Source organism: Bos javanicus, chromosome 1 (genome assembly GCF_032452875.1).
Source record: "Bos javanicus breed banteng chromosome 1, ARS-OSU_banteng_1.0, whole genome shotgun sequence".
Classification (NCBI taxonomy): Eukaryota; Metazoa; Chordata; class Mammalia; order Artiodactyla; family Bovidae; genus Bos; species Bos javanicus.
The window spans coordinates 77,062,176-77,087,153 of NC_083868.1; the positions used below are offsets into that span (position 1 = coordinate 77,062,176).

The 24,978-nt window shown below is 37.9% G+C and overlaps 1 protein-coding gene across 1 annotated transcript; it reads left to right on the forward strand.

Moving 5' to 3' along the window:
* Positions 1-4,016: 4,016 nt before the first annotated feature.
* TMEM207 (transmembrane protein 207) lies at positions 4,017-24,777 on the forward strand. Its single transcript, XM_061428704.1, has 5 exons — positions 4,017-4,186; positions 5,993-6,030; positions 16,041-16,085; positions 17,144-17,286; positions 24,546-24,777. The coding sequence occupies exons 1-5, from the start codon at positions 4,112-4,114 to the stop codon at positions 24,692-24,694; spliced, it is 450 nt and encodes a 149-aa protein (XP_061284688.1). The 5' UTR covers positions 4,017-4,111; the 3' UTR covers positions 24,695-24,777.
* Positions 24,778-24,978: the final 201 nt, after the last annotated feature.

The following is a 24,978-nucleotide window of genomic DNA, read 5'->3' on the forward strand; positions in this document are numbered from 1 at the left end:
ACGCTGGTTGTTGAGAGTATAGTGAGAAAGTCACAGAAGTAAACAGATAAATGATGATCTGTGAGGAAAAAGATAGTGATGAATATTAATTTTATTTTAGCATCAAATATAGTCATTGTGCTTGCAGTATTAACTTTTTTGCGAAGATGGACTTCGCTTTCAATCAGTTGTCTCCCATTCAGCCACCTGCTATGGGATCCTGTTTGTATGTGCGTTTAAAAACAAGAATTATTTAATCTATGTATCTGATGGGTCATAGTTTCAGTTGTAAGGCTGAACTAAACATGCTGCCCCTGTTACTATCCCATCTCTTTTCTAGTTATCTGGCCTTCTCTTTCTTTCCCAGGAATTCTTAAGATCATTGACTATGCTGACGGAAGTCAGGTTTCTGACCGCCTAATAAATAAGCTCACCAGTGAAAAGCCTATTTTTCATTCTGTTTAATTACAGGCTTAAGAGACACTCAAAATGGAGGGTGTCTTTGGACAAATAATACTGTAGGCTGGGTTTACTTATCTCTTATTGGCATTGGCACCAAGCCCTTTCTCTGCTTTGAAATTCATGGCTGTGTCTGTGGCTGCATACTAAACAGAGGCCCTCACACAGGCTGCTCAGCCATGCAGATGCAGCTCAACTAATCCATGTACCTAAATAGCCAATTCAGAACAGTAGTTTGCGTAACTAACACACTCAAATTTATTTCTAGTGCACTAAATGTATGTGATCATAAATGAATCCATATATTATCATGTGAATTGGTTGTTGTGAACTATCCCAGGGCTTGAATCACAACAACTTGTTCTGAATACTAGATGATTGGCTTTAAAATTGGCCCTTTGAAATGTATGTGTGTATAAAATGTTTAGATGAAAGAATTAAAAATAAAATCAAACATACAAGAAATTACCAGTAAAAAGTAAATTTCCCTCCTACTCTTGTTTCCTCTGACTCTCATTTCCCTTCTACAGATATGTTGCCATTAATGTGTGCTTTGCTAAGTTGCTTCAGTCATGTTCGACTCTTTGCGACCCTATGGACTGTAGCCAGCCAGGCTCCTCTGTACGTGGGATTCTCCCGGCAAGGATATTGGAGTGGGTTGCCATTTCCTTCTCCAGGGGATCTTCCCAACTCAGGGATTGAACTCACAGCTCTTATGTCTCTTGCATTGGCCGGTGGGTTCTTTACCACTAGCGCCACCTAGGAAGCCCCATTACCATTAATAGTTTTAAGCAAAGACATTCTATCCATGCATCAGCATATATACCCAGATTTTATATATAGAGAAAACATTATAAGTTATACTTCCTTATTTGTTGCATAAAAGATAGCAGATGTACACATTATTCTAAGCTGGTTCTTTTTATTTAATAAAACCTGTTAGAAGCCTTCCTATATCAGAATGTATGGTTTGTTCCACCTTTTTAAACAGCTGAATAGTATTCTGATGTAGATGTAATCATTTTCTTCTAAAAAGTCACATTTTGACGGACATTCAATTTCCAATATTTTGCTATTTCCAACAATACTTCAGCGAACATCATTGCATGTAATGATGTGTGCCATGTGTAAGTAGTATCTATAGGGTACTTTGCTGAAAGGGAAATTCCTGGTCAAAGGATATATTTAGTTTTTAGGTTAATAGATACTATTTAATTATTTTCCACAGAAGCTGTGCAGTTTTCCTAACAACATAAGAGAGGATTTGACTTCCCTTATCTTCCTCTCTGAATGGGCATCTGGTGCCATCATTACATGGCAAGTAGATGGAGAAACAATGGAAACAGTGACAGACTTTATTTTCTTGGGCTCCAAAATCACTGCAGATGGTGACTGCAGCCATGAAATTAAAAGATGCTTGCTTCTTGGAAGAAAAGCTATGACAAACCTAGACAGCATATTAAAAAGCAGAGACATTACATTGCTGACAAAGGTCCATCTAGTCAAAGCTATGGTTTTTCCAGTAGTTATGTATGGATGTAAGAGTTGGACTATAAAGAAGGCTGAGCATCTAAAAATTGATGCTCTTGAACTATGGTGTTGGAGAAGACTCTTGAGAGTCCCTTGGACTGCAAGGAGATCAAACCAGTCCATCCTAAAGGAAATCAACCCTGAATATTCATTGGAAGAATTGATGCTGAAGCTTCAACTGCAATACTTTGGTCACCTGATGCAAAGAGCTGACTCATTAGAAAAGATACGTATGCTCAAAAAGATTGAAAGCAATAGGAGAAGGGGACAAGTGTGGACGAGATGGTTGGATGGCATCACCAACTCAATGACATGAGTTTGAGCAAGCTCCGGGAGATGGTGAAGGACAGGGAAGCCAGGCATGCTGCAATCTGTGGGGTCGCAAAGAGTCAGACGTGACTGAGAGACTGAACCACAACATCTACCTCTTCTCACTTTATTATTAATTTTTTGAACTTAGGGATCTGACTATAATGGTAAGTTATATTTATCTAATTATGAATGTGGTTAGCATCTTAAAAGTCATTTGTAACATTTTTTCCACCTAAGCACTCAGTATTTCATCATTTGCTAAATAGTATCTGTTCCTCACTGGTTTGAAATGACAGCTGAGATAAATCTTTGTGTTTATTATAATTTATTTCTGAAATCTGTATTCTGTTTCGTACTCTGTGCTTGCACGCTCAGCAGTCCAGATGCAGTTCAACTAATCCATGTACCTTAATGGCCAATTCAGAGTAGTAGTTTAGATAACTAAAGCAGCCGAATTGTTTCTAGTGCTCTTTATATGCTAAGTCACTTCAGTCGTGTCCGACTCTGTGCGACCCCATAGATGGCAGCCCACCAGGCTCCCCTGTCCCTGGGATTCTCTGGGCAAGGACACTGGAGTGGGTTGCCATTTCCTTCTCCAATGCATGAAAGTGAAAAGTGAAAGTGAAGTCGCTCAGTGGTGTCTGACTCTTAGCGACCCCATGGACTGCAGCCTACCAGGCTCCTCCGTCCATGGGATTTTCCAGGCAAGAGTACTGGAGTGGGGTGCCATTGCCTTCTCTTTATGTATGTGACCATAAATGAATCCATATATTATAATTAGAACTAGATTTCATGAGCTATGCTGGGGCTTGCACTGCAACATCTTGTTCTGAATTCTTGTATCTGATTCTTTGTGACCTCATGGACTGTAGTCTGCCAGGCTTCTCTCTCCATGGAATTTTCCAGGCAAGAATATTGGGATGGGTTGCCATTTCCTGCTCTAGATGATCTTCCTGACCCAAGGATTAAAGCCATGTCTCCTGCTTTGGCAGGTGGATTCTTTACCAATGAGCTATTTGGGAAGCCCAAAAGAATGGAGTTATGTACTTTGCACTGGCAGAAATCAAACCCTGGTCTCCTGCATGACAGGTGAGAATTTTACCACTAAACAATCAATGCTTTGCTATTCTGTTATATCTATCTTATTGTTTACATGTGTCAGTACCAATTTTTGTACATATTTATACTTTTATAATGCCTTAACATATAGTAGTTTAGTGCCACTTTATTGTTCTTTTTTAGAACTTCCCTAGATATTTTTGTAAACTTTTTGGTTCGTGGTTGGGTTGGAGTTGTTTCATTTAAATAAATACTGAAATATGCTGTTTAAAAATAAGGTGCAACTATTATGCACAAGGAAAGCTTTATGCCCAAGGTTGGGTTAGACCTGGGCCTGAAAATAATGTATAGGAAAAGAGCAAAGAAGGCCAACAAAGGGTGGAAAACAAAATAAATTTTCCAAATAAGAGTTCTGAAAAACAAGCAAACAAAAAACCCAGAAGTACCCTGGAATAAAACATGTGCTTGAATGTTTTAAGTTATTTTTGCAGCCAGCTAGTTTTACAGGTCAGCATGGCTAACCCTGGCTTTTAAGGGCTTGACAAACATTATCAAGATTCTGACCTTAAACTGAAATTCCTTGAACTCTCAGTACCTGTGAACTTGCACCTCAAATTCCTGCCCCTGGCATGTACTTAACCAGTCACAAAGAGCCAGCATTAATGACTACTCTGGCAGGAAGCATAACTTGTAGAAAAGTTAACAACTTCTGAGTAAGACAGAGATAAACGCAGATGACAAACTGCTATCTTGAGCTGCTTGTCCTTTAAGTATGTTGAGATCCAGACTTTTAAGTGACGCTTCAGTGATCTCAAAAGCAGGAATCTTGTGTCTGCCACTATTCCAGGTAACCAACTGTCTTTTGGGGAAATAATTTTCAAAGCTACTACTCTAAGGATCTGATTTGTAATAGATTTGTGATTTGGGTAACTCCTCTGATGTTTAGAAATTTCCTTTAAGAAAGCCTTATCAGAATTATATGACTAATTATATTTACTGGTTAAAGATAAAGAAACCTGGCGTTATTCCTATGTCTTCTTTATTTAATTTGATTGCTACTGAGATAATATGATGCAATTTAATCTTTGTTTAGCTTTGCTATGCCATAACATTTTAAAAAATCAGCAATGCTATTGACATAAAATGCTATGGTAGGATTAATTTAAGACATGTTTACTGTTGCCTGAAGCCATACTCGAAGCTCAATGACTTTTCAGTGCTGAAAAAGGCAGATGGAACCATCTTTGAGTTTATTTTGATTCCTTTGCTCTAGTGTTACTTGAATGCAATGTATCTGAAAGATTTAGGTCTGAAATATGTTAAGACTCCCTATTTCGTGATGAGTCCAAAGCCTAACATTGGAAGTGAGGGGGCAATAATGTCACAGTGTGTACGTCTTGCTGAGATACAGCACACAAGACTAGGAATTGACTTAAGAATGAAAGGCTGTCTTCATTTATCTGTTAAGCTAGATCCTAAAGCACCTCATCTACTCGTAAACTTTCTTTATGGACAAAATAGGAATGTTTACTTTCCTCTCAGTTAGTATGCAAGTCTATTTGCAGCATTCTAGCAAAAGAGAGTACAAGTCATTTTCTGGGCTTATAAATTGTTCATTACCATGCTCTCTTATGGCCAATTCATGGCTCCATCTGCAACGCCACAAATCTCTTTGCCCAGATAAGCTTGGTGGAGTAAATATGAGGTGCTAAAGAAGATGAGCTCAGGATTAAGGGGAAAAAAAATTATATCTCACATGAAATTCCCATCTAGGATTTTAAAATTTCTAACTCCTTACTTGTATTGATATTTGTGTATTATGGTTCAGGAAAATAGAAGCTTCACTGACCTCATTAAGGGGCTGCCTATGAATGACTTTAAATGATTTTTCTCGTTATACTTGAAAAGGGTCTCAGTTCAGTAGAATAACAAATACACAAACAAATCCTTCAGATAGTAGTACTTTCGTTCCTCTGTGATGTGTGTTGTAACCTAGAAGACTCAACACAGAGGACTAAGACACTTGTGTTAGAATACTTATGGTTTGAGTCTTTCAAAGCAAAGCAATCAAGGTTATTAGCTTTTCCTTCTTCTTTGATAAACAGAGAAATGTAAATCTCAACAAGAATGTCAATGGAGCTTAGGTGGACCTTAGCCTTAGAGCAGTTAAAAATCACTCCTTCCTGCATATTTTTAACATCCACTATCGCTAATGGGATGGACGTCACTCCAGTTTTCATGTGGGGAACTTGATTCCTTCATGTGAAAATAATATTTACAAGTAATGACGCTCCTTCCTTTAGCTAAAATTTGAAAACAAAGCAGAAGTACAAGGTGCACAAAAGCTCCTTAGAGAAACCAAAATCTGCCTATAGACAAAACAGTGTTTTCATACCCACCTCTGATGGTGTGTAGGATAAGAATCTGGCTCACAATATATATCTCCTGTCATTGCTGAGCTGAAGTATCTACCCAGAGATTTTTTTCAATTAAAATTCTGTGCACCAATAGATTCTGCTACGGAGATTTTAATTAAAAAAAAAAAAAAAAAAAACGAAATGATATAAACCCCCATTGTCTCTAGGCACTGTTTGTATTAAAGGATTAGACTGATGAAATGTTTGGATTTTATTGTTCTAAACATGTGTTTCAGTTGGTGCTATCGGACACACCATGTGAAGAAAATGAAATGTAAGTAAATAACAAAAAGCTCCACGGTTTTATTCAGCATTTTCAAAATCTGAAGACTGAAAATGTCTCAAGTCATTTGAGAAGCACAAAATGAGTTTCAAATGATCATTACAATTACTAGAGGAAAAAAAATACGTTACTTTTAAATGCAAATGGCTCGGTTTTTCTAAAAGCAGAAAAGATGCACTTTCATTGTGGTCAGCTTTGTTAAATAAAAATAAGGGGCCTCGTTGGTTTCAAGGTATTTTTGCTCATTGTGTTCTCCATCCTGGAGGTTTTAGATGTCCTTTAAGTTCATGTCTTCCTCTATGACTGCATCCACATGCGTTAAGACACAGAGATGACGGGAGACAGTTTTCTGGCTAATTTGGTTTCAACTATAAGCAAACAATGATCTAACCTAAATTATATTTCAAAGTGTTTTGATATAAGTTATGTAAATAATTGACTCAATTTTCTAATTTTTTTGTGCTATAGGCTTAATGCTTCTCAGAATTCTATTCTGGAAACGGGGAGAAGGTGTCATTAATAAAGCTGCTGCTGATTAATGATAACTATAACATACTGAGACTGGTGCAAGTGTCAGAAATCACTTCTGCCAAGTGCTGTCTTCTGGGAGCAGTCCTCACTGCCAACTAGCTGTTTTAATTATCATTGTTACCCTCCAGGCTGGGGTCTTCGGGCCCTGTCTCCAGATTAAGAGGCCATGCTGGGTGGGATGTTTTCCTTGGCCCTGGAATCCTTCACCTGTTCTTGGTGGATCATCCCATTATTGATAATCTGCTGGTTAAGTATGTGCCTATCTTACAGTTACTGCATGTTTCTCCACTGCTGTTTCTTTGCACTGATATTGAACTTGCTTTTCCCTCTGTCTTCTGGGGTTGGTGACATAATGGACTTTTGACTATTGGTTTGTTTAATTTTGGACCTGGTGACTGTTTCATCTTGCCCTTTCATCTTCTGCTTTTGACCCAGAGTACTAGAATAATGAAACTGTTTGTTTGTTTGTTTTTTGATGATGTTGCACAGCTTGCAGGATCTTAGTTCCCTAACCAGGGATTGAACATAGGCCCCCAGAAGTGGACATATGGAGTCCTAACCACTGAGAAGCAAGGGAATTCTCATTAGAATAAAGAAATTCTTAATTGGAAAAATCATAAGTGTTGAATCTAACTCCGTCATCAACATGACAGGAGAATATGGTATTGGAGAACTTAATATGCTAACTTTAGAATCACTTAGGCTACTAGCCTTTTTTTCAGGTGAAGAATTGAGACCCAAAGAGAGATAGTAACAAATTAACTACTGGACTTAAACTGGTACTTAAGTACAAAACTTTTGGCTACATCATTTTGTATTTGCATGTCTGTTATTAATATATTTGTCATTATTTAGTGGCTTCCCTAGTGGCGCAGTGGTAAAGAATCTGCCTGCCAATGCAGGAGATGTACATTCAATCTCTGGGTAGGGAAGATTCTTGGGAGGAGGGCATGGCAACCCCCTCCAGTATTCTTGTCTGGAAGATTCTATGAACAGAGGAGCTTGGTGGACTACAGTCCATGGGGTCGCAAAGAGTCGGACACTACTGAGCATACACCCATTGTTTAATACCACTACTTTTGAATAAAAACAAACAAACAAAAATACCCGCTTCAGATATAATGAAAATTAGCAGAAAATAAAGACAGAGAAGGTAAGAAAGTGGTTGATTTTGTAGGGAGCTGGTAGAAGGTAAGTAAACACATTGAATGTATTGAAAATAGACACAGTATCTCAAATCTTTTGTCACCACAAGAAGGTGTTTGTGGAAATCTAGTATTAGTTCTATTTAAATTGTTTTTCAAACACAAGACAAATTTTTTTCTGATCAAACCTACTCAATTTATTTTTATAATAGCGTTTTAGTAGAAACAGCACATTGCTAAGCTTTTGTATATAATTTAGATATTGTAAGTAATTTAATATATGGAATAAAACATGACAGAGGCCCTTTGCATAATTATACCTTTAATCTTTCCTTTTCCCAGAAATAACCAACATATTGATGTGCATGTGCATGCAAAAATGGATATTTTATGAAACATAACTAAAACCATAAGCATTCTGTAAATTAATTGCATGAATACATTGCTGAGGATAGTCTGCCATATTACTGAGCTTGGGGAAGTTAAGTATTTTGCTCAAGAGTAAGCAAGTAAAAGGCAGAGCTTTGATCTGGGCTCACAAATGACTCCTGAGCCTGGGATTTTCACCATAAACTGCACTATGTATCCAGTATGTAGATAAAATTACACACCTGGTGACATACCTGAGGGATGCACAATCCATCCATCCTTTTGGTGACTATACAATTTACCAACTCGAAATTAATTAGGTCAGGTCACTAGTCTCTGAGTGATATGATTAGGCACCCATCACTCCCCCAAATTATTGTAGCTAAATTTGATTCTAGCTTTTTGTTAAGGATGATCTTTACAAAAAGGACCCAAGAAATTTGTTATTGCATTTACATTCTAACTAAGAGTACTATGAAAAACATTGCTCTTGTTCTTCAGTTCAGTTCAGTTCACTTGCTCAGTTGTGTCTGACTCTTTGTGACCCCATGAATTGCAGCACTCCAGGCCTCCCTGTCCATCACCATCTCCCGGAATTCACGCAAACTCACGTCCCTCGAGTTGGTGATGCCATCCAGCCATTTCATCCTCTGTCCTCTCCTTCTCCTCCTGCCCCCAATCCCTCCCAGCATCAGTCTTTTCCAATGAGTCAACTCTTCACATGAGGTGGCCAAAGTACTGGAGTTTAAGCTTTAGAATCATTCCTTCCAAAGAACACCCAGGGCTGATCTCCTTCAGAATGGACTGGTTGGATCTCCTTGCAGTCCAAGGGACTCTCAAGAGTCTTCTCCAACACCACAGTTCAAAAACAACAGTTCTTCAGTGCTCAGCTTTCTTCACAGTCCAACTCTCACATCCATACATGACCACAGGAAAAACCATAGCCTTGACTAGACGGACCTTTGTTGGCAAAGTAATGTCTCTGCTTTTGAATATGCTCTCTAGGTTGGTCATAACTTTTCTTCCAAGGAGTAAGTGTCTTTTAATTTCATGGCTGCAGTCACCATCTGCAGTGATTTTGGAGCCCAGAAAAATAAAGTCTGACACTGTTTCCACTGTTTCCCCATCTATTTGCCATGAAGTGATGGGACCAGATGCCATGATCGTTTTCTGTATGTTGAACTTTAAGCCAACTTTTTCACTCTCCTCTTTCACTTTCATCAAGAGGCTTTTTAGTTCCTGTTCACTTTCTGCTATAAGGGTGGTGTCATCTGCATATCTGAGGTTATTGATATTTTTCCCAGCAATCTTGATTCCAGCTTGTGCTTCTTACAGCCCAGCAAAGAAATAGAGGAAAACAACAGAATGGGAAAGACTAGAGATCTCTTCAAGAAAATTAGAGATACCAAGGGAACATTTCATGCAAAGATGGGATCCATAAAGGACAGAAATTGTATGGACCTAACAGAAGCAGAAGATATTAAGAAGAGGTGGCAGGGATACACAGAAGAACTGTACAAAAATGATCTTCATGACCAAGATAATCACGATGGTGTGATCACTCACCTAGAGCCAGACATCCTGGAAGGTGAAGTCAAGTGGGCCTTAGAAAGCATCACTATGAACAAAGCTAGTGGAGCTGATGGAATTCCTGTTGAGCTCTTTCAAATCATGAAAGATGATGCTGTGAAAGTGCTGCACTCAATATGCCAGCAAATTTGGAAAACTCAGCAGTGGCCACAGGACTGGAAAAGATCCATTTTCATTCCAATCCCAAAGAAAGGCAATGCCAAAGAATGCTCAAACTACCACACAATTGCACTCATCTCACACACTAGCAAAGTAATGCTCAAAATTCTCCAAGCCAGGCTTCAGCAATATGTGAACCGTGAACTTCCAGATGTTCAAACTGGTTTTAGAAAAGGCAGAGGAACCAGAGATCAAATTGCCAACATCCACTGGATCATGGAAAAAGCAAGAGAGTTCCAGAAAAACATCTATTTCTACTTTATTGACTATGCCAAAGCCTTTGACTGTGTGGATCACAATAAACTGTGGAAAATTCTGAAAGAGATGGGGATACCAGACCACAGGACCTGCCTCTTGAGAAACCTATATGCAGGTCAGGAAGCAACAGTTAGAACTGGACATGGAACAGCAGACTGGTTCCAAATAGGAAAAGGAGTACGTCAAGGCTCTTGTTGTTAAACACAGTCTATTTATGAAGCCCCATAGTTTGAATTTGTCTCTCATTTCTCTGGGGCTTCCCTGGTGGCTCAGATGGTAAAGAATCTGCCTGAAATGCACGAGACCCAGGTTTGATCCCTGGATTGGGAAGATCCCCTGGAGAAGGGAATGACTATATCAGAAATAGTTGTGTGTGTAGTGAATAATGTTGCCTGTTTTTATTAATTTTAGAGAATGCTACATTACCAATTCTCTATTTTATCCTGTTAACTGCTAGAAAGTTTAAACCAGATCTGAAGCTGAGTTCTAATTTTATATATGGGATTTACTACATTCAGTTTACAAAGTGATCTCACTCATGGCTTATTCTTTTTGTCTGATACTATCTGAGGTCTCACTTTTTTTTTCTATTTTTAATATTTTCTTGAAACATTTTGTAACATGGGATATTGAATGCACTCAGGCAGTATACCACACAGCAATATGAGGCTAGAACTGACTTTTAGTATTCCCAGTTGCAGTGCTGCATGGTAGTAAGAGAGACATGGGCTCCAGAGCAAGACCATTTGGGCTTAATGCCTGCCTCTGGCCCTTCTAACTGGGTTATCATGGACAAGTTACTTTACCTCTTTGTGATTGAATTGTCTCAATTGTAAAGTGAAAATTACAATACTGTGATACTACTTTGTATAATTTTAAGTTTGAAAGTGAGTTAATTCACATGAAATTATATAACTGTTGGTTTAGAAAAATGCCTAGCATAGGAAATTATGGATAATTCTAGCAGAGGAGCCAATGAAACAACTCTGAGCTTTTCGTCTATTTATGAAATTAATGAATTTGTAATTAATCTTAGGTCCACAGATTCTCAGCACTGATAAGAAAATTAAGATTGGCTATATCCCCAAATAAGAAGTATTTTAAAAGAGAAGTAGGTGCCAAAGGAGATAATTTTTGTCCTTACAGCTCAGGAATCCTCTCCACACATCACAGTAGGACACTAGAGGTTCTGAAAGGGACAGAAAGTATCTCCTCTGACCCCTACTTCTTTTTTAAACTTTTTATTTTGTATTGGGGGTATAGCTGACTTACAGTATTGTGATAGTTTCAGGTGAACAGCAAAGGGACTCAGCTGTACATATACATGTATCCATTCTCCCCCAAGCTTCCTTTCCATCCAGGCTGACACATAGCATTGAGCAGAGTTCCATGTGCTATACAGTAGGTCCTTGTTGGTAATGCATTTTAAATACAACAGAGTTTACATGTCTGTCCCAAACTCTAAAACTATCCCTTTCTCTCATCTTTCCCTCTGGCAACCATAAGTTCATTCTGTAAATCTTTATGTCTCTCTTGTAAGTAAGTTCATTAATACCATTTCTTTTCAGATTCTGTGTTTAAAGGATGTCATTCAATATTTCTCCTTCTCTGTCTGACTTACTTCACTCAGTATGACAGTCTCTAAGTCCATCCATGTTGTGCAAATGGCATTGTTTCATTCTTTTTTATGGCTGAATAATATTCCATTATATATATAAATTGCGTCTTCTAAAACCATTTGTCTCTTGATGGATACTTAGGTTGATTCCATGTCTTGGCTATTGTAAACAGTTCTTCAATGAGCATTGGGGTACATATATCCTTTTGGATCATGTTTTTCTCTGGATATATGCCAAGGAGTGGGATTGCAGTGTCATACAGTAGCTCTATTTTTAGCTTTTTAAGGAACCTCCCTACTGTTCTCCATAATGGCTGTACCAATTTACATTTCCACAAACAGTGTAGAAGGGTTGACTTCTCTCTACGCCCTCTCTAGCATTTATTGTTTGTGGACTTTTTGATGATGACCATCCTGGCTGGTATGAGATGATATTGTAGTTTTGATTTGCATTTCTCTAATAACATGAATGTTGAACATCTTTCCATGTGCCTCTTGGCCATCTGTATGTCTTGTTTGGAGAAATGTCTGTTTAGGTCTTCTGCCCATTTGTTTATTGGGATGTTTTGATGTCGTTAAGCATCATGAACTGTTTGTACATTTCGGATATTAATCCATTTTCTGTCACATCATTCTAAAATATTTTCTCCCAATATGCGGGCTGTCTTTTTTTGCTTTGTTTATTGTTTCCTTTGCTGTGCAAGCCTTTTGAGTTTAAGTAGTTCTCATTTGTTTATTTTTGTTTTTATTTCTATTATTCTGGAGGTGGATCAAAAAAGATATTGCTGTGATTTATGTCAGAGAAGATTCTGCCGATGTTTCTCCCTAGGAGTTTTATAGAGTCCAGTCTCACATTTGGGTGTTTTATCTCTTTGAGTTTACTTTTGTATATGGTGACACCTACTTCTAGAAGGTTCTGGTTATTGAAAGTGTCTTCCTTAAACATTATAATCTGCTCTAACTTCTCATGCATTTTTTTTTTCTTTTTGACATTCTCATCTGAATTTGACTAAGCATAAATAAATCTCCTTGCAAGGAGATACAACCAGTCCATCCTAAAGGAGATCAGTCCTGGGTGTTCATTTGAAGGACTGATGCCAAAGCTGAAACTCCAATACTTTGGCCACCGCATGCGAAGAGTTGACTCATTTGAAAAGACCCTGACGGTGGGAAAGATTGAGGGCAGGAGGAGAAGGGGATGACAGAGGATAAGATGGTTGGATGGCATCACTGACTTAATGGACATGGGTTTGGGTGGACTCTGGGAATTGGTGATGGACAGGGATGCCAGGAATGCTGCGGTTCATGGGGTCACAAAGAGTTGGACACGACTGAGCGACTGAACTGAACTGAAATAAATCTCTGAGTAACAACTTTGTTTAAGAAAATGTAACTTTTCCTACACTGAAAATTTTGCACCTAAATTTGAGTATTTAAAATATTGCTACTGTTCAGATGCTATTTTATTTTTTAAGAACTCACAAATTTCTATTTAAAAATTAAACTTGAGAAAGACATGGAAATGATGGTAGGGAGGGAGTGAAAAGACCTATATTCTAATTTAAGTTCTTTGGTCAGCTGGTGACCTTCCCACTTTTTTTCCCACAGTGAAAAATCACAATGCACAGTGAAAAAATCCTAAGGTTGAAATAAATGATCCTAAAGGAGCTTGCAATTATGAAATTATATGATCACTTTGCATTTCTCCAGCTAACTGCTTTCTGACCATTTTATTGCTATTAGTAACTTCAAAAATGTATGCACAGGGTCAGAAAGAGGAAGTAAAGTAAATAAGTTTGGATAATTGATAGCACTTGAAAAAATATTAATTGGCTCAAATATTAGAACTAAGACATTAAATGAGGTAGTTAATATTTAGAATTGGCATTTCAATAAGCATATGATCTATTTTTAAATGTAAGAAGAGAAGCAGAGATTTATACATAGAGGAAGATGAAATAATCCATTCTCTCTGGTTATAAGCTTACATTTCAAGATTGAAAACCAAGAATCTTGTGCTCTATTATTGGATCAGGATACCAAGAAAATTTTCCTACATCCATTTTGAAAGTGGGATACTACATTCAATTATATATATATATATTTAATATACTATTTATAAAATTTATGGCTACAAAAATGATGCATGTACAATACAAAAATTCAAAGAATATAGAATGTTAAAAAAATTAAGTGCCTCACAATACCATCTTCAAAAGAAGCAGGCATTGTTAGTAACTTGGTGTATACATGACCCCATGGACTGTAGCTTGCCAGGCTCCTCTGTTCATGGAATTATCCACACAAGAAATCTGGAGTGGGTAGCCATTCCCTTTTCCAGGGTATCTTTCCTACCCAGGAATTCAACCTGGAGTCTCCTGAATTGCAGGTGGATTCTTTATCATATAAGCCATCAGGGAAGCCCCATATCTATACATACTAACTGTATAATACCTATTTAGTGAAATCAGTGTATTTGTGCAAAAGAAAATATACAAAGTAGAACAGAGACCTTTGCATTATTTTATTTCACAAAGCTTTCATTGTAAATATAACCTATATTCTCTTTAATGAATGGATAATATTTCTTTACAAGGATGTGCCATTAATTATTTGTAAAATCCTTGATTGATCTCTTATCTTAGGATGCTTTTTAAACTCACACTTCAGTTCCCATTTTTTTCCTCTGTCATTTGAACTTACGTACTTGACTAAACCCTCTAGGTGCCCCCCCCAAAAAATTCTTGTTGTTTAAGTTTGACTTTTGTCTTAAACATTTGCAATAAAAATTTTAAATTGACACTTCACATGTGTTAAAAGTCATTTCTGAATACTATAATGGTAAACATGACACACTGCCTCCTTAGAGATGCTGAGAGCAATAAATCAGCTGACATTTATGAATGCTTTCAAGTTGAGAAGTATTGAGTGTTATTTTAACAAAGATGATTAAGTATAGGTCATCTCAGAAGTTACCAGGCTGTGATGAACAGTTTTCCACTGTTTAATCTCAGAATACTTTAACAGCATCGTCTACACAAGCGCGTGAAAAAGGTCCATCAGTAAACGTACATTCAGTACATGTGTCTGACATAGAAAGGGGCTCTAAAATGAATAGCACTTAAATGTCTATCCCTGGGGAGTTAAACCTCCTGAAAATTGCACTATGGACTTTGGCTTTGTATCACCTTTTAAATGTTAATTCAAGAATGATTGAGTTGTGCCTAGATACACAAATAGTTTGACCATCCTGAAAATCAACTTCTAACTCCTTGGTAAATGGTATGTGTGACCACAGACACTCATTTTCCTTTTATTATAATTTCTTTATCCTACCAACTTATGGGGCTTCCCTCATAGCTCAGTTGGTAAAGAATCCGCTTGCAATGCAGGAGTCACCGGTTCTCTTCGTAGGTCCAGAAGATCTACTGGAGAAGAGATAGGCTACCCACTCCAGTATTCTTGGGCTTTCCTTGTGGCTCAGCTGGTAAAGAATTCGACAGCAATGTGGGACACCTGGGTTCAATCCCTGGGTTGGGAAGATCCCCTGAAGAAGGAAAAGGGGATCTCCAGTGTTCCAGCCTGGAGAATTCCATGGACTGTATAGTCCATGGGGTTGCAAAGAGTGGTATATGAATGAGCGACTTTCACTTTCAACCAGGTTGTAGGCCTTCTATTCCTTACCAAGATATTAAAGGTTAATAGAGATCATGAACCTTCCCTGGAGAATTTGCATTCTGAAGAATTCTAAGTCTCTGAATAAACAGAATACTGGAGCAGTTATCTACCTAATACTTAATACCTATGACATGCTGACTCATTGGAAAAGACCCTGATGCTGGGAAAGATTGAGGGCAGGAGGAGAAGGGGACAACAGAGGATGAGATGGTTGGATGGCATCAGCGACTCGATGGACATGAGTTTCGGTAAACTCACGGAGTTGGTGATGGACAGGGAGGCCTGGCGTGCTGCAATTCATGGGGTTGCAAAGAGTCAGACATGACTGAGCAACTGAACTGAACTGAACTGATGATATGTTAGTTCTGGAAAGTAGTTACTACCACCTCAATGCACAACAGTATTCAAAATTCTAGAATCAACCCTATTACAGTGCAATTATCTGTCTATGTGTCTGACAGATTCACAATTAGCTGTATTCTCAGTGCCTTAAATGAAGTGGACATACAGTAAATATTTGTTTAATTATGCTGTGGGGTACCGTGAGCAGGTAATTGTGGGAGAAACAGGTGTGGTCAGAAAAAATACTGTAGTCCAGAATAAGCTTTGTCAATCTAGAGATCCAGCACTGACTGCTCTTCCTTTATCACCAGGTGCATAAACTATAAAGATCATTACACAAATGGCTGGTATATCTGGTAAGGACATCTTCAATTTGTGCTATAAAATCTTTGGTGGTATATACATACTCCTTTTCCTAAGTAATTGAGATAGCATATGAAATCACACAGCTTAAGAAAACTTTAGGGATCATGTGGATTAACATACATAGAAACATCAGCTTCAGGTCATTTTTCAGTGTTTACTTAAACACTTCCTGTGACAGGGAACTGACTATTTTTAAGAATGATAGTTTACTCCCAAGTTGGATATTTTTAAAGGTGAAATCTTTCTCCTGAAATCTTTCAAATCGACTCATCCACCGATTTTAGTTCTTGCCTTAAACTTTCAGGATAAGACCAAAAAAAAGTTGTTATACATTTCTAAATCTTGGCTTCTGTATTTTTCAAACTAAACATTGCAGTTAGTGGTTAGTTCCTCAAAGACAGAAACCCTATCTTGTCAACCTTTGAATCCCCACCTCCAACATCTAAAATCTATTTGGTCATTTGCATTCTAGAAGATGGTGCAGTGGTAAAGAATCTGCCTGCCAATGCAGGAGACACAAGAGACGTGGGTTTCATCCCTGGGTTGAGAAGATCTCCTGGAGTAGGAAATGACAACTCACTCTCGTATTCTTACCTGGGAAATTCAATGAACAGAGGAGCCTGTTGGGTTATAGACCATGGGGTCACAAAGAGTCAGACCTGACTGAGCAAGTGCACACACACACACACACACACACACACATACATACCTACACACACACTAGTTGAATGAATGACTGGATAACTGAATGGAAGCAATAATGGATGAATGTAAGGAATTAAAATGCTGCTTCTTTGAACAAATCTCCAACTTCTAATGAGGAAACAAGTAAGATTGCCTGGCAAGACTGCCTCACTCTGAGCTCAGAGAAGATTCTAGAGTAAGTGAAAATGTATGAGAGATGATGGGGGTTTGTTTAAGGAATTTGGTCTCACAGATTCCTTACAGCTGGGCTTGCTGAGTTTTTGCACCTTTCCAGGAAGTAGCAGGAGCTCTTAACTTTGAGGCATGTTCCATCTCACTCTTCCCCTGCTTTCTCTGGTGTCAGGTTCTTGCTGCTGATTTTCCTGGTGGCTCTTCTCTGTGGAACAGTGATCTTCTGCTTCCAGTGCTGCCTGAGGAGACTCAAAAATGGTCCCCGAAGACGCACCATGGCTGTTTTTGCTGTTGGAGATTTGGACTCCGTTTGCGGTAAGATGTTTACACACTTCTAGATGTCCTCTTTGGAAATCTTATAGTTTTGTGTGAGTTGAAAAGTTTATCTATGAAAAACAAATTTGTAAACATAGAACAAATATAGTTTACTGAGGACTCAAAGGCATGCACTGGGGAGAGAGTTTAAATGAGAAAACTTCAGAAGACTCCAAAAAAAAAAAAAAGAAAAATTGTTTCCTGGGGAAGTGACTCAGAGTTGAGTATGGGAACAGAACCTAAACCTAAACATTAAGTCAACAAGCAGAAGAGAAAAGGTACACAGGACTGGCCACTCCAAGTGAAAGCAGAGTTTAAGGGATAGAAGAGTATCTCTGGGCTTTTGATGTCCATCTGTCACCTTGTGTTCATTTACGAAGCTTGCCATGCCTCACTTACAAGCAATAATATCGAATAATGCTTTTCAAATTGTCTGCTTCCAGTGCAGAGCCTGAAATACTTTGGATTGTGTGAGTGAGTGTCAGTACTCATGTCCTTTCTCTCCAGACACAATTGGCAGTCTCCTGATCCTTCCTGCTCCCCACATCCACTCCCAAACCCTGTCCTTTCTATTATTTTTTAGTGTGCATTAAGAGGTAAGAAATGGAGAAAACTGTGGTCTTGAGTTATTTGTAATTTCCAGCCTCAGCTTTAAATGACAGTTTTAATGAAAAATGACAGGTTTGTGATTTCTCAGAGAAACTGACAATTGACAGTTTATATCTTCGCATTAAGCATTGTCCTCATTCAGAGATTGTCTGTTATGAGATTTTCTTTCTAAAGCACTGCATTGTATATTACAGTTGCCTCAAGAGTGCTTGGTAGAAACTAACAGCTGCCCTTCAACACTTGGGTCAGCATAAGATTTTCAACAGAGAGAGTGGGAGATGTCCTGGAAAAACTCACAGCTAAATAGAAAGTGGGGTAAAAATAAACTAAAGTGTTTTAATCTCAAAACTCAGTATTAAGATTTAGTGATTGGATTCACTGTTGACTTCTTTTTAAAGTTATTATTTAATAGGGAAACACATTGTTAACTTGAAAAATGATTATTTGGGAAAGGATAATTAAGGTCTCCAATGAAAATAGCTTTTTCTTCTAAAATCAGCAGCACTTTCCACTGAGTGTATAGAGAAATAGGGTCACTGACCTTCAAGCAAAATATGTTAGTCAAAGGGATCAACATGGTCACATTGGTCTATTTTTCTTTATCTAACAAGAGGTATTCAATAAATAAACACAACTATGTTTCTTCCACCTTAACTTGAGCTACTACAGAGGAGAACCTGCACTGGTCTTCTTAGCCATTCTCTCACTCTGAAGCGTTAAAACAAAACAAAACAAAATCTGTTTTAATTTTTGGTAAATAAGCTACCCAGTTATACTGTTACAACTTTTCAGGCAGTTTATGTGCCACAGTTAAATCCCAATTTATCTAATATTTTTATATTTCCTGGATGATGGTTTACATACATGCTTTTGAATTTTCTGAACTTCCCTGACAGGTATGAATGTGAGAAAAAGGAGTCAAGACTGCAATAACGCTTCACAATTTAATTTACACCGACAAAGTACTAGGCACTAGGTCAGGGGTTTCACAGATACTATCTCTAATTCTTAAAATACCAACTCAGAAAAGTGGCTATTACTTCCTTTAGAGGATGTTATCTACTTTTCTCACTCTGCTGCATAAATATACCCCATAAATCTCTGTTGCAGGTCAACTAATATACTCCAGATTTTCCAGGATTGAGGATAATGAGCAATAAAAAGTTACGTAGGGCACACATGGCAAAGGATCAGACACGACTGAGAATCAGTACACTCACACACACACACACACACACACACACACACAGACGGCTTGTCACCTCATTCCTGGACACTAACCACAGCCTTATATCTTGAACCACCAGATATTTCCAATGGGTGATTCCTCAGTGGTGGGTTTCGCTGTCCAGAACTCTCATTTCCTTCTTCATTCTCTTCCTCATTCTATCTTTTCCTTCTTAATCCCTGGGGTGTAGCTTTGACTCTTGTTTTTTGCAAGAACATTTAAACTCTTTTTCACCTTCAATGGCATTACAAAGTTCACTTCTGTTGACTTCCATTATAGAGAACACGTTCAGTTGCCTCTTTTGGTTTATTTCTATCCTCACCTATGGTGATTTTCCCATCCACTGCTGTCTCCCATCCTGTCCTATGGATGTTCAAGGTGGCTATATAGGTAGAGAATCTCCATTCACATCGTCTTTGATGGGGATGTGGCTCCCAGACTTATGCTTCTTGCCATTTTTATTTTGCCTCTCCAAAACAAAACACAAACAGTTCAAGAAGTGGTATTCTCTGCAATCTCTAGTCATTGGTCGATTGGTTTAATCTCTAAGTCATGTCTGACTCTTGCATCTCCATGGACTGTAGCCCGCCAGTCTCCTCTGTCCATGGGATTTTCCAGACAAGAACACTGGAGCAGGTTGCCATTTCCTTCTCCAGGGGACCTTCCAACCTAGGGATCAAACCCGCATCTTCTGCATTGCAGGCGGCTTCTTTACCCCTGAGCCACCACGGAAGCCCCAAGTCACCTCTTCTTAACTAGTAATTTCTGGAATTAAACTCCAGCGAGCTAATGTTGTAAGGCAATCTGACACCCAGACCCACACCAAATTTCCTTTCTCCACTGAATTCTTATTATACTCTCACTTCTCCAGACAAATATCCTCCCTATCTAATATTTCCTTAAAAGGGGGTACTCTCCAAAAGAGAAGTGAGGGAAATACTAAAGGATTTTTTTTTATTGCTGAGAGGGAAGTAGGGGCCAAACCACAGCCTGCTTCCACAGTCCCACAAAACTTTGTGCTCCCAGGTTGGAGCTAAGTCCACTACTGCTGGGTTTTCCCATCTACACTGCAGGTTATGAGTTTGTACTTCTGAGTCTTCCCTGTAGCCACTTTTCAGAAGCAGGAGAGGAAAATGAGAACTAGTTTGCAAACTACTGGTGACATATTAGAATATGAAATAAGGTTCCTGGACTCCCTGCTATCCCTTGATCAAAAGGGGACAGATAGGACTTCCCTCCTGAATATAGAATGTAGGAAATAAGTCATTTAAAGCATTTCAATGATGAGACGAGATTTTATATATATGCCCTGGGTTCCTCTAAGACTTTCATTTTATTTCTTCAAAATTTATTTCATGTTATTACCATATTCTTCTGAATGTATTAGTTGAAATAGCTATGCTCTTCTGACCTGAGGGTCAGAGGTTTGATGTTCAAGATTCCATGAAATCTGCCCTCAAATGAGAAGAGCAAAGAAGAGAATTTTAACAGACTCTCAGAGGCTGGAGTGGAGTGAACTTTACTGATGTTGAAATATATAAAATAGGAAATTTCTCGCTGGCAATTTCTGACAATATTACATGACTCTGGTTGTCAATTATCTTGATTAGAAATATTAAAAGGAGGAAGGAAAATACTTGGCTCAGGAATCCTTGTAAAATATGTTTAAGGAAGGCCTTACCAATTCGGCCCATCACAGTGATGAGACTTCTGTCTGGAAAAGTCCTTAGGAATCTCAGCCAAACACCAAGGCCTTAAGAGAATCTTCTAAACCAATAATCATGCCTTTTCACAATTCTATGTTGACTCAGGGCTCAGATTTGTTTTCCTTCCCCTCTGAAAAGGTCTAATGTTTCCATGTCGTAACATGTTATGATGAAGCTCTTTGTGCACCAATAAAAGAATTAATTCCTCTGATACTCCAGTAGAGGGTAAGGAGGAAGAGAAGGTATTGCTAGAGAAAGAGGAGGAGGAGGACCCGAATAGAGTCAAGGAAGTGGAGGGGGAAAGGAAGAAAAAAGAGCTAGAGGAGAAGCAGAGTCACCTCTCCTGACACTCATCCTGACTTGGCTCCTCCTCGGGCTGATCTCCTGATTAACGCTGCATTTCCACTATCCAGTCTCCCTGGTTCCATTTCTTCTGCAATTTCAGAAATAATCTTACCTTTTTCTTATTTCAAGGCAAATAGAAATACTAGTCTTCCAGCAATGATTAAATGTGAATGCTCCAATTTGGGAAGGGGAGAAGGGACTGGGCAGTCAGGCAAGAAGCTGATCCTTACATGCTCTATTCTCCTCTCTCCTCCCCTCCCCCAGAATCCTATCTTATTTAGGAATGCTTTTTGAAATGTCATTTTCCTATGCCTTGTGTTCTACATGTAAATATTCTGGGACTCATTGTGGGAAAGGAATGAGAGTCTTTCACAAGCTTTCATGGATGGGCGTGATGATAGTAATGATTCATACTGAGCACTTACCATGTGTCACGTTCTGGGCTACTCCTTGACATCTCTCATCTCCTTTATTCTTCCTTACAGCTCCATTAACAGTTCACTGTCATTCTGAGCACTGAAAATGAGGGAACAAAGGCATTTAGAGATTAGGGACAGAGTGGATGGTAGAATGGTGATTCAAATTCAGGCAATCTTAGTCACCCCCAAGTGAGAGAACAGAATGATATAAAAAGGATACAGAACAGAAAGAATAAGAAAGGCATTTTCAAATGAACCAAGTCCATTAGAGTGACTCTTAATGACTCGGGGAATCTGGACTCCAGGTATAAAAAATTAGCAGTGAGTGTATTGGTTTTACAAAATCAAACAACAAACTGTTATCTTCACCAACAGCTGTCAAAATCATAGAATTTTTGTAAGCATTTTTAACTGAGCTCTCTCAGGTTCCTAATTTGTCAAAAGGTAAAAATAATGCCTGTTTCCCTCCCAATCACATGATATTGTATGTAAACATGCTTTGAAAAAAAAAATTGAGAAGTGACATGTGTTCAATTTTACCAAAGCTCTCTGAGCTTAATCCTGTTTATCATATGAATACCCTATGGTTTTCATAAGTTTAAGAGCAATGGGCAAATCTGTAGTAAGGAAATAAATATAAAGCTGTTCTAACATAAAGAGCAAGTGTCGATATCTTGCTGCCTGGAGCATGACACTAATAATGACCCTGGTGGATATAAATTCAAGCTAATATTTATTTTGAATAATCCTGGTCAACCACTGCAGATACAAAGATAGCCAAGTTACCTCTGACTCTGTATTGGATTTGCTGGAAGCAGTTCATCTGGAAAATGGGCAGTGCTTACTAATTGTATCCACAAAGGAGGGAAATACTGAGGCAAGTCCACTTTGCCAGTGTTAACTCTTTTTACTAAGACATTTGGACTAGCCTACATCATTCTAAACTTCCTAAATATTCAAGGCTCTAACTACAAGAAAGTTTTGTTTTTAATAAGGAAGTTTTCATTCAGTAATCTCTGTGCCATTAACCTTAATAAGAATAATGATTAAATCATTATTTAAACATTAAAATAAGAAAGTTTGGGAAATATTACTGTCAATAAAGGAAAATGCATGCATACTCCTAGCATAGTACAGTTCTTAATGTATAATAATGCTAATGATGATACTTTGATCACTTGATGAGAAGAGCCAACTCATTGGAAAAGACTCTGATGCTGGACAAGATTGAGGGCAGGAAGAGAAGGGGGCCACAGAGGATTAGATAGTTGGATGGCATCACTGACTCAATGAGTTTGAGCCAATTCCTGGAGCTCGTGATGGACAGGGAGGCCTGGTGTGCTACAGTCCTTGGGGTCCACAAAGAGTTGGACACGACTAAGTGACTAAACAAGAACAACAACAAAATGCTAATATCACTACTGATAATAGTGACAGTCAACTTTAAGGCATGTGAGGCTTTGTTTTAAGCACGTTACATTCATTTAGCCTTGCTTTTACAGATATTGCAGAAGAGTAAGCTGAGGTGTAAAAACATGTAATAAGTTAGCATTAGGTTATTCAATTAAATGAATTAACTCCTTAAGGAAAGTGTTGAACCAGGAGGTGAGATTTATATTCTACATATGGCTCCACTCTTTACATATTACATTAATATTTAAATTATTATACTTTGTCCTGTGAACCAGTGAGATACAAAATAAAGCAATATAAATATATGGAAATTCATGATTCTAAATAAATAAAATGCACTCCAAAGCAATAATTTTGAATAATTTACATATGGATTCCACTGATACAGCTATTGCCTTTTATGTAACTACTTGGAGTCATTTTAATAATTGTGGCTTGTTCTTTGAAATCTCCTTGATGGTATAGAATCTTAATCCTTTAAGGAAGGGGTCATCAAACTTTTTGTATTAAAGTCACACAAGAAATATGTTTGGCTTTGCAAGCATATGATCTCTATGGGGACTACTAATTTCTGCAATTATAGTAGAAAAAGCAGCCAAAGACAATATGAAAATGGATGGACATGATAGTGTTACAATTCATTTTAATACACAAAAACAGTCAAGGGGTAGTTTAAGTGTGTAATTTTTTCTTTAAAGGTGAATTTATGGCTGTCATGAATTTATGTTATGTTATTGATATGGGAAGAAGCAGTCAAATTATTCCCAGAAAGGTAAAGACCTTGTGAAAAAAAGGAAAACAATATAGATAAATGAATATAAAGTATTCCTATTGATTTCCTGTGTGACTCTAAAGCAGTCTTTCAGGCCAATACTAATAAAAGATTTCCCAAAAACCATTGGAATAAGTGCATAATCTCTCAAGGTGATCAGTTTAAGGAAGAAAATGCATGTCTTTTATATTGGATAGTTTGTCGTGTGCATAATCTAAGTCAAGACCTTTAATTTCAAAATTTAAAATTTAAGAATGCTTTTTGCTTATTGTAAGTATATATTTTAGCTACAAACTTCTCACAACTTAATGCATCATCGACAAATGTTGAAATTAATTAATTGCATTAGTTGCAGTTTACGGAACATACACATGAAAGAATGACATTCAGATGTAATACTTTAATGTTTCTAGTGAGATTGCATATCTCATGATGGGAGCATTAGCTAAAATGCCATTAGTGTTTACAGGAATCTTGTCTTCTGATCTACCAACAAGGATATTTCTTCTAGTTTCAGCTGTTAAATTGTAAACGCTTCTTGATGGCTTAGTCAATGATGGCCTAATCGGTGCATGAGAGCAAATTTTCTTGCTATAATGACTAAAATATCACAGCAGAGAGTGAGATGATTGTAAATTTTTTCTCAAGGGTACAAATAATTTTCTGTTGCTCCAGTGATCCAAGAAATGCCAGATTTTATTAGGAAGCTCATGTGCTTCTGTTTTATGCTGACTAGAAAGATTATGCCTCTACCTTTCTCTTCCCAGGGACAGAAGCAGCTGTGACTCCAACTGTTGGAATGCACCTTCACACTCAAAACCCTGAACTGTTTCGTGCTCCCTGTTTTGGAGTTTTAGGCCCCCCGCCTCCATATGAAGAAACTAAAATCAAGCCGAGTTCAGATCTAGATCGCTAAGTGAAATGATTAGAAATATTTAAAATTCCAAAACATACAATTTAGGAACAATTCTTTCACTTGGTGAGAATTCCTGGAGATTAGTTAATGTAGTCTTAAAAGTACAAATAAATGAATATGAGAAAAAAATTTTGGGCATGGAGATGTTTCTGTAGTCAACTAGTGGACTCTTGTTATATCACTGTTGCTTTATAATTTTATCTTCCTAATCAAGTTTCTTGATGCAATCCAATAGGCAGTAATTAACATAAGGAGTGGCTTCCATTAACTTTAGAGTTCCACTC